At 41.9% G+C, this 14,637-nt stretch overlaps 1 protein-coding gene across 1 annotated transcript in view; it reads right to left on the reverse strand.

Moving 5' to 3' along the window:
* ENO4 (enolase family member 4) overlaps positions 1-14,107 on the reverse strand; it is a 33,510-nt gene extending 19,403 nt beyond the window's left edge. The window contains exons 1-4 of the mRNA XM_012642422.1: positions 13,896-14,107; positions 9,409-9,537; positions 8,438-8,628; positions 6,584-6,729 (exon numbers count right to left, since the gene is read on the reverse strand). Coding sequence (XP_012497876.1) covers positions 6,584-6,729; positions 8,438-8,628; positions 9,409-9,537; positions 13,896-14,060 — 631 coding nt within the window. The 5' untranslated portion in view covers positions 14,061-14,107. The remainder of the gene's footprint in view (positions 1-6,583; positions 6,730-8,437; positions 8,629-9,408; positions 9,538-13,895) is intronic.
* Positions 14,108-14,637: the final 530 nt, after the last annotated feature.

A 14,637-nucleotide genomic window follows, 5' to 3' on the forward strand; every position in this document is an offset into this window, starting at 1 on the left:
CACCACTCTCCTCCCCCACCCCCCTCCTCCACCCCTCAAAATTGCTTTGGCTATTTGAGCTCTTTTTTGGTACCATATGAACTTTAGAGTTGTTTTTTTCTAATTCTGCAAAAAAATGATGTTGGTATTTTCATAGGGATTGTACTGAACCTGTAGATTGCTTTGGGCAGTATGGTAATTTTAATGATATTAATTCTTCTGATCCATGAGCATGGTATGTTTTTACATTTGTGTCACCTACATTTTCTTTCATCAGTGTTTTATAGTTTTCATTGTAGAGATCTTTCACTTCTTTGGTTAAGTTTATTCCTCGGTATTTTATTTTATTTTGTAGCTATTATAAATGGGACTGCCTTCTTGATTTGGTTCCCAGCTACATTGTTATTGGTGTATAGAGATGCTAATGATTTCTGTACATTGATTTTCTATCCCGAAACGTTGCTGACTTCATTTACCAAATCTAAGAGTTTTTTGTTGGAGTCTTTAGGGTTTTCTAGATATAAGATCATATCATCACCAAACAGGGATAATTTGACTTCTTCTTTTCTAATTTGGATGGCTGTTACTTTTTTCTCTTCCCTGATTGCTCTGGTGAGCACTTCTAGTACTATGTTGAATAAGAGTGGTGACAGTGGACATCCTTGTCTTATTCCAGTTCTTAGCAGAAATGCCTTCAACTTTTCCCCATTAAGTATGATGTTGGCTGTGGGTTCATCATATATGGCCTTTATTATTTTGATGTTCCTTCTATGCCTAGTTTGTTGAGTTTTTTTCATGAATGGATACTAATTTTATCAAGTGTTTTTTCTGCATCTATTGAGATGATCATATGGTTTTTGTCTTTAATTCTGTTGATGTGATGTATCACATTTATTGATTTTGTGTATGTTGAACTATCCTTGCATCCCTGGTATAAAATCCATTTAATCATGGTGTATTATTCTTTTGATGTGCTATTGGTTTCAACTTGCAAGTATTTCATTGAGGATTTTTGCATCTATGTTCAGCAGGGATACTGGTTTGTATTTTATTGTTGTTGTTGTGTTCTTGTCTGGGTGATACTGGCCTCGTAGAATGGGGAAAATTCCCTCCTCAGTTTTTTAAAACAGTTTCAGGACAATTGGTATTAGCTCTTCTTTGTAGGTCTGGTAGAATTCAGCTGTGAATCCATCTGGTCCCAGGCTTTTTTTTCTTGGGAGATTTTTTTATTGCTGATTCAATCTTGCTACTCATTATTGGTCTGTTTAGGAGTTCTGTTTCTTCAGGGTTCAATCTCAGGAGGTTGTATGTTTCCAGGAATTTATCCATTTCCTCTAGGTTTTCTTGTTTGTCAGTGTACTGTTGCTCATAATATTCTCTAATGATCTTTTGTATTTCTGTGGTATCAGTTGTACTCTCTCCTTTTTCATTTCTGATTTTATTTATTTGGATCTTTCTGCTTGGTTAGTCTAGCTAGTGGTTTATCAGTTTTGCTTATCTTTTTGAAGAACCAACTTTTAGTTTTGTCGATCCTTTATATTGTTTTTTCAGTTACCATTTCTTTTGGTTCTGTTCTGATCTTTGTTATTTCTTCTGCTAACTTTGGGTTTGATTTGTTCTTATTTTTCTAGTTTCTTGAGGTGTGATGTTAGGTTGTTAATTTGTGATCTTCCTACTTTTTCGGTGTAGACATTTAATGCTATAGACTTCCCAGTTTGTGGGGAGTTAGCTACGCTTCCAGCAAAAAATCGGGTTCCTTAGGCAGGGGTCGTCAGGATAAGGAAATAATGGAAAATAGAAATAAAAGAATACACAGAGACGAAGATACACTTTTATAGATTTATAAAGTGAAGCTCAGGAGTCCCCACAGTATTTCCGTAAACTGTGAGGCCCAGAATAAAGTTTTACATGGGTATTTACAGGTACAGAGATTGGTTTCCAGGGGTAAAAGGTTTACATAATAACAGGTAGTTCGTTTTAGGTTAAAAGTCTTCCAAAAGGCTTCTGTAGATCCCTTAATTTACTCTATCTACATGAACAGTTACAAAATCTCTCAAAGACAAAGTTCTAAGATAAAGCTATCACTTAACAGAAGGGTTAAACCGAGATATAGTGGCTCCATATTTCTTTATCTAGTTACTGTGGATGGAGATAGGTAGTTAGGAGTCAAGCAGGAACTGTCCCTTGGGCTAATTGCTTTTAGCCACAGGTGTCTGTCTCTCAGCCGGCACTCTTTGATCAGCTCTCATCCCGTGGCTCCATGCAAACCTGCTTTGTCTTTCAAAGCAGGCGAAAACTACAGGTTTGAGACTGCAGTGGCTCCATGAAAACCTGCTTTGTTGTTCAAAGCAGGTGAAAACCACAGGTTTGAGACTGCAGCGTCACCTTGGAAAGCAGCTGCTACTGACCTTTGAGATGCCCTCCTGAGGGGAGGCAGCTTTTGATATGCAAACTAACACGTTCACCTATTCCTTCAGGGCAAAGCCCTGCAAAACTCCTGAAATCATTTCTGTCTCTAATATTATAGGGCCATCTCAATAAAGCAACCTTCCTATGGAGCAACACTGGTTAGCACTGCTTTTGCTGTATCCAACAGGTTTTGGTATGTTGTGTTTTCATTTTCATTTGTTTCAAAAAGTTTTAAAATTTCTGTCTTAATTTCTCTGTTGACTCACTGATCATTCAGGAGCATGTAGTTTAATTTCCATGTATTTGTGTAGTTTCTGAAGTTCCTCTTTGTATTGATTTCTAGCTTTATTCCATTGGGGTCTGAGAAGATACCTGATATGATATTGATTTTTAAAAATTCATGAAGGCCTCTTTGTGGCCTAATATGTGGTCTGTCTTGGAGAATATCCCATGTGCTGATGAAAAGAATGTATATTATGTAGTTGTTAGGTAGAAATTTCACTAAATGTCTGTTAAGTCCATTTGGTCTAAAGTCTAATTTGAGTTCACTGTTTCTTTGTTAATTTTCTGTCTCGATGCTCTGTCTGGTGTTGTGAGCGGGGTGTTGACCTCCCCCACTATTATTGTGTTGCCTTCTATCTCTTTAGGTGCAGTAATATTTGTTTTGTGAATCTGGGTGCTCCAATGTTGGGTGCATGTATATTTAGGATAGTTATATCCTCTTGCTGAATTGACCCCTTTATCATGATATAATGGCATTCTTTGTCTTTTTTTACTCTTTTTGATTTAAAGTCTGTTTTATCTGATATAAGTATAGCTACTCCTGCTTGCTCTTGGTTTCCATTTGTGTGGAATATCTTTTTCCACCCATTTACTTTCAGTCTCTATGTGTCTTTATGGGTAAGGTGAGTTTCTTACAAGCAAAATATAATTGGATCATGTGTTTTTAATCCATTCTGCCAATCTATATCTTTTAAGTGAATCACTTACTCCATTTACATTCAAGGTTAATATTGATATGTGAGGCTTTATTCCTGTAATATTGTTAATTGTTATCTAATTGTTTTATACTTTCTTTTTCTTTTTATCTTTGTGGTTTGCTGCAATTCTGTCACATTGCCATTTGATTCTTTTTTCTTCCTCCTTTGTGTGATTGTTTTATAAGACCTGTGAGTTTTATATGTTTGTATGTTTTCATATGGTGAATACTGACCTTTCATTTCCATGTTTAAGAACCTTTGAGCATTTCCTATAGGGCCAATCTAATGGTGATGATTTCTCTCAGCATTTGCTTGTCTGAGAAAGCCTTTATTTCTCCTTCATTTATAAAACTTATTCTGGCAAGATGTTAAATTCTTGGCTGACAGTTTGGTTTTTTTTCTTTCAGTCCTTTGAAAATGCCATCCCATTCTCCTGGTCTGTAAGGTTTTTGCTGAGAAGTCCACTATTAGTCTGGTGGGATTTCCTTTATAGGTGACTAGTCACTTTTCTCTTGCTAATTTTAAAATTCTTTCTTTCACTTTGACTTTAGACATTTTGATTATAATATGCTGTAGTGAAGTCTTTTTTGTAATGTATTTGCCTGGGGAATCACTGAGCCTCTTGTATCTAGATGTCTAAGTCTCTTCTTAGACTTGGGAAGTTTTCATAGACTATTTCATTGAGTAGGTTTTCTAAACATTTTTATCTCTCTTCCCCCTCCAGAATACTGATAGTTCATAAGTTTTATGCAGTCCCAGACACCTGGAAGCCTTTGATCATTCTTTTTTCCTTATTTTTGTCTGACTGGATTATTTCAAAAGACCTTTCTTCAAGTTCTGAGAATCTTTCTTCTGCTTGAAGATTTCATATGTATTTTGTATTTCCTTCGGTGAATTTTCAGCTCCAGAATTTCTGGTTTTGTAAGATATCTATTTCCTTGGTAAATTTCTCACTCATATACTGAATTAGTTTTCTCATTTATTTGTATTGCTTTTCAGATTTCTCTTGCATCTCATTGAGCAGCTTTAAAATCAATATTTTGAATTCTTTATCTGGCATTTTGAGGAATTCTTTTTGACTGGGATTCATTGCTGGACAATTGTTACCCTTTGGAAGTGTTGTATTTCTTTGTTTTTTCACATTTCCTGTGTCCCTCTGTTGATATCTGTGCATCTGGTGTAATAGTCACTTATTTCACATTTTTGAAATTGCTTTTGTAGGGGAAGAATTTTTTCCTGAAGATGTATATATATTGTTGGTTGAGTAGGACACTTTGACTTTGATTTTTGGGTGCCTGGAATAGTGTGATCTTTGTATGATTTCTTTGGCAATACACAGGGTCAGTGGTATCTGTGATTTCCTTGTTGGCTTAGGATATGGTTATTAGTTGAGGCTGTGATGAAGGTTTGCTGGGTAGCAGGACAGCAGCTGAACCAGTCTTTGGGCCCCAGTGGTGGAAGCAGTCAACAAAGTATACTTGTTTTTAGACCCCAGAGCAGCTTATGCTGGCACTGGTGTTAGTGGGTCCTAGAGAGCCAATTCTTGGGCCTCCACGTGGCTTGTTCAGAAGCTAGTAGTGGGAGCAGAGGGCCAGGTGTGTGGGCAGGTTCTCAGGCTCTTAGAAAGCTGGTGTGATGTGGGCGTTGGCAATGGCAGTGGTGGAGCCACCCGCTGGGACCCAAGCAGTCCATGTTGTTGATGGCTGCAGCTGGGTTACCTCGAACTTAGTCCACAGGTGGGGCTCAGCCCACTGTTAAACTCTCAAAATGGCACTTTCTGTGGCCCTGCCATCAGGGAGAACATGGCCCCTTTCAGGTGAGCAGCATGGGCAAGAAACTGTGGGCAGTGCGGTCCACGTGAGTCTCAGTCTCCCAGTGATCCACAGCAGGGTGGTGGGTATAATGTTAGGTGTGCATAGGAGAGCCTGGGCTCCCCTGTCCCTCCTCAGCCAGGCAGTGGCTGTAGCTGCATCAGCTTGAACTCGGCCTAAGAGCAGGACACAATCCAGAGTTAAACTTTTAAAATGGCACCCCACCTTGGGCCTGTGACCAGAGAGAGTGGGGGCTCTTCCAGGCAAGTAGTGTGGGCAAGAACCTGTGGGGAATGCAGTCCATTCACATCTTGGTCTCACTGCAGCCTGTTGCAGGGGGTAGGTATTGTTGTAGGTATGCACAGGAGAGCCTGGTTTCCTGTCACTCCTCAGCTGGGCAGCAGCTGCAGCTGTGTCAGCTTGAACTCCTTAAGTTCCAGGTTCTGTGATTCAAAAGCAACCACCAAATGAACATCCATTGCTGGTCTCCACCTATAACTCAGTAGTGGTCATTCCTCTCTCCCAAGGGAAGATTGGTCAAATATAATATAATTCTTTTGCCTTGGGCAATTCTCTTCTCCGCTCTTCTGCTCTCTTCTGCAAACTGAACACGGGCCTCAGGATCCCAATCTACGAAATAAAGGTCCTTTTCTCCATAGATTCTCTTGTCTCTTCCTGTTTCTGGTGCTTTCTTACTCAATGGACCTCACATTTATTGGGTATTTGGTTTGTGCCTGGCATTATGCTCAACATGAGCAATGGAAAGTTGAACAACACATGATTCATGCCCTCAAGGAGCATGCTCTAGTTCAGAAGACATACAAAACACTGTTACAATACTAGTAGTAGCTCCCGATTTAACACACTGTAGGGGCCGAGGTTAGCAATCTGTTGGAAGGCATGGAGCAGTTGGCAAAGTAAAGTGATAACTTCAATTACTTGCTTTGAAATAATAAAGTTTTCTAAAGAAAATGTTTATTTATGTTACATAGGACTGAGGAAATGTTAGTTGTCCATATTAAAGGGTATCAAAACTCTTTAAAGTATGGAGTGGCTTTTTGATTAGTTAATGGAAATTCAAGGGAGGTGAATGGTCCCCCATGCCATCTCACCCCCACCCGACCCCCTATATTTCCACTGCTCAATGCACTTTATTTAATAAATGCTTGCCTCTGGATGAAAAATCGTTTTATCTTACAAATAAAAATGGAGGGTGGGGTGGGGTGCAACCCTGCCCACCCACACAGCAGCTTTCAGTGAGAAAGTAGCATGGAGGATGGACAGCTCTCAGCTGGGTGCCCAACCTGGGTCTGCAGCAAAGAGACCCAGAAAGGCAGTCCAGCTTCAGCCTTTCTTCCTCACATATTTGTTACTAAGGGTGCTGCAAGATACTAAGCCACTCACCTTGCTTTTGTCCTTTTTTTTTTGGAGGAGGTGGAGGAGGGGGTGATGGTATTAGAGGTAGAGGCGTAGGCACTATTGGGTCTTCCAGGCTCTTTTCTAATTCTTTTCTCTCCTTATCTTCTTGTACTTTATTTGCAAAGAATATCCTTAATGGCAAGAATATGCGGCTTCACAATGCGATATTGAAGAATAGCACTCTGTAATTCTGGTCATGTTTTAGACTGACCCCAATATAGTTCAATAAATAACTCTGCTTTTTAGCTACTTAAGAACAAATCAGATTCAATTTCCAAGGCCAGAAAATAATGATGCTGTTATAAGACTGTGTTTAAGAACTGAAATTTATTTTGCCCTGGAAATAAATGTTTAAAGATTTGAGGTGCTAATTTTTAAAATTAGTTAAGCCTCGTTTGCATTTTTAAAGTAAAATTTGAAGACATAATTTAAGGGCTACTGGACTTTCTTTTTGTATAAATGACCATAAAAAACAAGTGCATCAAGAATAAACAGTGAAATACAGCATTATATGGAGGACTTCCTTTTTGGGGGGGGGCGTTGCTCAAAATAAATACTTTTTAAAAAACTTTTGGGAAAGCCCACTTAGGTACATTTACATAAAATATCAGCCCCCTAAGACAAAAAGAAGAGGCTAAAAACTTCATAGACAAAAAAATGAGCAAACAAAAAACAAAGACTTGGGAATCAGATTTACATCATATTTATTAATAATCCAAATGCCAGTGGGGCAATGCTTTTAAAGTATGAGGGAAGTTGATTTCGACAGAGAATTCCATACTCAGCTAAACTATCAAACACAAGGGCAAAGTAGACATTCCCACGCGTGTAACAACTCAAAAACTTTACATCCCACGTACTCTTTTTCATCCTTGTTATTAAAGAATATAATCCAGCAAATCAAGAAAGAGGAGAATATGGGATCCAGAAACAGGAGGACAATGAAGTCTTTATGGCATCTCTGTAGCAGGTCTATAGATGGGAGGTTTGAGGAGAGAAAACTTCAGGAAAAAAGGAATGTAATAAAATAGAAGGTATTACAGATGTTGAAAAAAAAACTAAGTAGATGATAATTAGCAGATAAGGCCAAAATATATCTATATATAGAGAGAGAAATAGCATTGAGAAACTCCAAGAAAACCAAAAACCAAAGAACTATTCAAAAAACTTTTTTTTTTTTTTACAAAGGTCACCATCCAACTCTGAAGCAAACTATAAAGTGATATTATACACAGTTAAGCAAATGATAAAGCTTAAGAGAAGAGAATCCAGTTGACCTTTGGCCAAGGGGGTTGTGGCTTGGACCTGTGCAAAGGAAAACGGATTTCTAACCCATTACTTGGTCAGGCATTGAACAATACTTACATAGCCCTAGTAAACGCTTCCCTGATTTTCAAATGTTAGAGTCAACCTTTGGGCAAAGCATGGAAGATTTGGTTGTGGCTGGAAGACAGAATGTAAGCGTCAGCCGTTGAGACTACATTACGGGACATGAGAAGCTCACAGGTGGGAAATGAGGGCATGGGGAGAGGGAAAGGACATCCTCTGGATCTGTAACTTGATTCTTTTCCTGAGAAACTTTTTACTGAATCTTAGGAGAGCTCTATGCAGGAAAAGAGAACAAAGGGCCCTATGTAGCCTTACATAGTAAGATTTTAATAACAGGATTTTCAGGAGAAAAACAGTATTTTATGCTAAATGTTGCTGATTTCACATATGCTTCTTAAAGTGACTTCCCAACTCTATTGATTTGACAGACATGTTTTGTTGGCGGGTGAATGGAAAGACAACGGATGCATAGTTATACCTGATGTTTATATTTCACAGTGGAAGTTGTACCTGAGCAGGTGATCCACCGCCACCTGGTCGGTGGGTGCAAGGCCCTGAAGCTCCTGGGTGATGGGGCCGTTGACCCAGTGCACAGCCGTGCTGACCGCACTGGCCCTCTCTGCCTCCTCCGCTTCAGCCAGCTCGGGCACAGCGCTCTCGTGGACTTCAAAGTGAGTCGAGATCACCACAGAACATATGTTCTGAAAATTATATAAATATGTTCCACGTTTTCTCTACCTCTCACAGAAAATAAGAAATTGAATTAATCCAGTTTTTAACGTGTATGATATTTTCTCACCAATTTCAAGGGAAAACGAGAATATATAATTTTCTTTGAGATATTTTTATAGCTGTTGAAACACCGTGGAACCCAACTTCATGGAACATTTAAAATTATTACTTCCTTAAAATATCCTTATAAAAACCCTATATTGAACTTCATTTTTTATCATTACCTCTCTAATAAATAACTACAAGAATACAAATAGATTCAATCATAATTATTCTCTTTCCAGAGACTGTAGCAAAATTATTTCTAATGAATATGTAGCAATTATAGTAAATTAAAATGAATTGTTAGAACTATTAAAATGAATTATTTTCTTTATTTAGATCAGTCTACATATTATAAATCCATATATAAATACATAAATCTGTAAACTTCTATATAGACTTATAGAACTCATCACATCTATAGTGTCAGTTTTAAAACTATTTTGGCTTTATTTTCTTTCTCACTGTTGGGTCATCTTCAGGTTAATATGTCATATCTGTACCCAAATTACACTTAAACATAAGCCTTCATGATTGACTATATGATTCATGCTTACATGACTAACTATGAATAGTGTGTGTGTATATGTATGTATACATTTCACACTGAATTTCAAAACATTAATTTTCTGCAGTTTAGACAAGAATTGCTAACAAGTGCAGTGCGGCCAGGACATATTAAAGAACACATTTAAACTGCCTCATACCTTGGGAAAGTTTTGAATGGTGCAGAATGTTTCCACTTGTAGGGTTGGAAGCCCCAGTCCATCCAGTACGTTTTTCCCCACTATTTTGTATATGGTAGGAGGCTTTGCAAGTTTAGAAAAGTAGTTTGCCTTCAACACACACAAAAAAAGCAAAAATCAAAAACTACATCTAATTATCTTCAAAAGGTCATTCACGGTTATCCTAGTTTCTACTAAACTTCTCCGTGAGTATCCTTCCTGGTGCCGGGATTAGACTAGCAGCTCTGTGGAACTGCCCTGCCCTCGCGGACTGAGATTTGAATTCAGCCTGATGCTGAGTCTCTGCTACATGGGGCGCTTTGTGGTCTCTTGAACTCTTAGCAGAAACTTGCACACATTTCTTGATTTAAAGGCCCTGTGTAACTGTTTCGGAGGCATTATAGTCAACTCAATTCGCTAAACTATCCCTCTTTTCAAGATGCAGAAGTCAATTGTTCTCTATAATGCTGTGATGCATTCAAATTTTTTTTTATTATTATTTCAGGAAATTATGGGGGTACAAACATTTTGGTTACGTTATGACTTTGCCATATCCGAACCATGATTTGAGACGTGCCCTTCCCCCCCACAACACTCACCGCATCCATTAGTTGTGAGTTTACCCACCCCCAACCCCACTACCCCCAAAGAATATTACTACCGTGTGAGCACCTTGGTGTTGATCAGTCAGTGCCAGTTTGATGGCGAGTACATGTGGTAGAATAGGCATTCAAATTTAAGAAACCTGAAGTGGGCTGATTTTTATTCCTCCCAGCAAGGTATCTGATATTCTAATAGTGAAGACTTATGCAGTGGCTGTATCTCACTCGCCATCAGCTCATGCATAGTCCTGTCTGTTCAAAGAAGCTTTTTGGGAACCTCAGTAATAGCAGTTTCATTGACCTGGAAAAGCAGAAGCCATTTGGAAGTGATCCAATAAAGAGCCTGAAGAAGGAGAATGAAGCTGAGGTAGAAAGCCCGCCAAGGAGCCTGGTGTTTCTGTGCAGAGCAGGAGTTAGGAGCCTCTCCAAGGGAAAGTAAAGGCACACCCTCCTTGCTCTCTTTATTACCAGATAGAATTGGATTTCTTGTTTTCATTTAGCAGACCAGGTCTCTGATCTTTCAGTTCAAAACCTAGTGACTTCAACTTAAACAACAGATCATCTAACACGCACAATGTGCCAGCTCAGAGGGGAGGCCCCAACAAAATGGAAGCAAAAGCCAATTTTCAAGCCATCCATGCATTTTAAGAATGATGGTTTGTATGTTACAGGGTAAGTGCCTAAATGAAATTAGATAGAATCAGGGAAGGAAAAATGTTATTTAGCTTTTACTTTGTGTGTTACAGTAAGTTCAATTTAACAAGCACTGAACACCTACAATGTGCAACATACTGTGTTAGGCGGGGAAGGAAACTAACATTTTTTAAGTGTTTAATATGAACTCTGAAGGAGTGACTATGTCTTATCGCTGTATCACATACCACAGTGCCTGGCATATATAGGATTCCATAAATTAAATCTTGTATAAATGAATGTCACACCCATCCTTTGTATACATTATGCCATTAAATTCTCAACACAACCCGCTAAAGTAGGTGATACCATCTCTATTCCACAGATGAACAAACTGAATTCCAGAAAAATTAACTGTCCGAGATCACATAGCCAATTTTTAAATTATCTACTGCTTTGTAACAGACCACCCCAAAACATAGTGGCTTAAACCATTAATTTGCTCATGATTCTACAGTATGGGCTGGGCTCAACTGGGAAATTCTTTTGCTGGTCTTGCCTGGGGTCTCTTATGTAGATGTAGTCATCTGGAGGCTTGACTGGGGCCAGAATATCCAAGGTGTTTTCACCCACCAAGTCCAGTGCCTCAGCTGGGCTGACTGGGCATCTGTCTTTCTCATAGGATATCCTGGGGCCTTGCATCTGCCGGACCCTCTCTCTACATGATCTCTCTCTTTCCAGCAGGGTAATTGAGACATCGTCACAGCATGATGACTAGCTTCCAAGAGGACAAGCCTCAATATGCCAGCACTCATCACGCCTGTTTGTATCACGCTTGCCAACGTCCTATTGATCAAAGGAAGATATATGGCCAAGTCCAGAGTCGACATGAGAGGGACTTACATAAGAGCGTTCACGCTTGAGGTGTGGTTCATTGGGGGACAGTTATTTAAGTGGCAGAACTAAGAATCAAACCCAGTTCCACCTGATTCCCAATCCCAAACTCTTTCAATAGTAAGTTTTATGATGAAGGAATAAATAGTATTGTTACTGCCTACAAGGATCTTCCCCTTGCCTGGATTCCTCTATTATGTAACAGAAGTATAGAAGAAATGGCATTTGAGCTGAACACTGGAGGAAGTGTAATTTCAACAGGAGGATAAGGATCGGGGAGTAGAGAGCAGATACCTCAGGTAGAGGGAAAAGGATAAACAAAGTGAGGGAAGTGGGAAACTTCTGGCTTTCGGGGGTGTCAGTGATCCAGTGTGGAGGAGCAGAGTGGGCAGTGGGAGATGAGGCTGTCACCAGAGGTAGGGCTGTGAGCACTACGAACCATGCACATGAAGGCCAGCAAGCAAGGGTCAGCTACTGGAGGTTTCTGAGGAAGAGAATTCTGAGGTCAGACTTGAGTATTAGGACATTGCTCTGGCAGCACTCTGCAGGATGGACTCAATAGAGGGAGAGACCAGGTGAGAACAGGATGGCCAAAACTAGGGCAGTGACACAAAAAATGAAAAAGAGGTTGCGTTTTTGCTAATGCAATTTCTGAACATCTTTCAAACTCCAAGCCAAAGCTTTCCTGGATACTACAGCCTACAGGGATCTCCTCCATCCCTGAATTCCTTTACTAGGCATATAGTGATCTGTCCCGCAATCTAGCACACAGTCACATCCCACCTTATCTTTTGTTTAACTATTTTACGTATCAGTAGCTTTTGTCCTTAAGTAAGCTATAAGCTCCCAGAGAGCTGTGCAAATCAATGTCCTGGCTGCCTAACAGACTGGGAAGAACATTACCCTGGGGAACAAGAGTCCAAGTTTTCAGTCTTGTGCACCAAGTAGCTGTGAGACAATCGTTTAGTGTCTTTGTAAAATGAGGAAGTTAGACTAGATAGCATCCAAGAATTCCTCTAGCAAGAGATAGTAGAAAGAGAATGAAATCAGAGTCAAGCATTCACTCATTCATCCCACATATAGTTCTTGAGTGTCCACTATGTACCATGCACTCTGCAGGGACACAGACATGGTTTGATTTGTTTTCTTCTGTTACTGACTGTGTGCCTTGGGAAAATCATTTAAATTTCACGGGGCCACAGGTTATTTGTAAAATGGGAGTCGTAACTTTTACCTCGCAGTGGTTGTAAGGAGCGAGATAAAACACAGCATAAGGGACGCAGTAAACACCACGCACTCCACCTTTGATAGGCCCTGACTGAGGGGAAAAAACATTCCTGCAGCATCGTCTCTATCAACTGCCGCAACAAGATGTGGTTTTGAACCCTTAAAGCACACTGTGCTTCTTCACAGAACTCACCATTCCGCTTGGTGCGGCCATATTGCCTGCCTGCTTTCCCTGCGCACAGCGCGAACCCGTACCAGCCCCGATCCCGCTGCCTTCCGGACAGTCAGTGTAGGTTAGTACTTAAGGATCTGGAAGCGGGAGAACTCTCGCCTTTGTTTCAACTGCTCACTGTTTAAGGCTAAGGTATGTGCAGCTCTCAGGACTGGGCACAGGGGCTCAGGTGGTAAGAAAAGGCCCCTGCCCTCAACAGAAGCTCACAAGCTGCCTAGGGAGGCTGCTTCAGAGGATCACAGTGCACGTAGGAAAGCCATAGGAACATACGACGATTAGTCCAGGGTGAAGTGGGCAAAGCTTTGGTCGGAATTTTGAAGTTTAGGGAGGGGCTGTTCAGGTGGGGACAGGCATCCAGGCCGAGGCGGGCGCCCAAGGCAAGAAACCGGAGTGAAACTTGGATGCAGGGGGAGGCAGTCGCACGAGGCCCCTGGGCAGGCTGAGGCCAAGTTGTAGCAAATGCCAAGGCGTTCATCCCGTGGTCAAAAGGGGGCTGCTGAAGGCTGGAATGCCGAGCTGGGGGGGCTTAAGGTCTGTGTTTAAAGGACAGCTGGCAGCCATGGACAGGCAGGCCCACGGGCAGCGCGGCCAATAACGAGGAAGCCTGCAGGCCCTGAGCTGTCGCCACAGCTCCAAATCCGCCTTGAGGCCTCTTTCCTCTAGCTGCTTCCTTTCTGCCACTTCCTTCCTCGAGATTCCTTCGCCCCCAGGTGCCCTCTCCCCTTCTTCCCCTCAGGACTCGCCCCTCCTCACAACCGGGGCCAGGGCCCAGGCCCGTGGGGCGCAGGCGCGGCTCTGCGGCGCAGGCGCACCGCGTTGCCGCAGAGCAGGGCGGGGACAGAGGGGTTGGAGGGAGGAGGGTGCTGGTCCCAGGTCCCTACCAGGTGCCCGTAGACGTCGGCAGGCTGGAGGTAGAAGGTGGAGTTGAGCAGCTCTTCCAGCCTGCGCGGAACGTCGTTCTCCCGGTAGTACTCCATCGCCTGCTGCTTCAGCTTCTGCAGCTCCCTAGTGGTCCCACAGCTGCGGCCGCCGCCTTCTTCCCCCATGGTAGGAGATTTAAGGCTACAGCGGGGTTTAGCCTGGGGGCCTGCGAGCGTCCTCCCTGTCGCTAGGCAACGCAACGAGATCCTAACCCTAGATCTCGCGAGTTTCCAGCCTTAGGTTCTTCCTGCTACAGAAGTAGCCCCCTGTTCCTGGAGCTGCGAATGGGCCCTGCGCCTTCCTCCCTTTCTCCTCTCCCCCAGGCGCAGGGGCGCAGGGGTTGGGCTTCTAGGCTCCCAAGACTTGCTTTCTCTCGGCTTAGTTTTTCACCACTTACCCGCGATGATTCTCCAGATGGGGAAATAGTTAACGATCCCCTGAAGTGCGTGGGAGCTTTAGCTCTGACTTCCAGCTGGGGTCACGCGCGCCGAGTTCCCCGTGACCCCAGGACTCGGGCCGTCTGGCCATCCCCACCCATCCCCTCCTTCTTCGCGATTAATGAGCTCCTACGGGTTGCGAGGGCGGCCCGTGCCTGCAGGCCCATTCTGATGGGGGAGGAATGTAAGAACTCGGGGTATCCTTGATGAGCTGTGGAGGTGCCAGGAATTCCTTCAGCCTATGTTTGTTAACTACCTGCTCTGA

This window comes from Propithecus coquereli, unplaced genomic scaffold (assembly GCF_000956105.1).
Source record: "Propithecus coquereli isolate 6110/MARCELLA unplaced genomic scaffold, Pcoq_1.0 Scaffold179, whole genome shotgun sequence".
NCBI classification, from domain to species: Eukaryota; Metazoa; Chordata; class Mammalia; order Primates; family Indriidae; genus Propithecus; species Propithecus coquereli.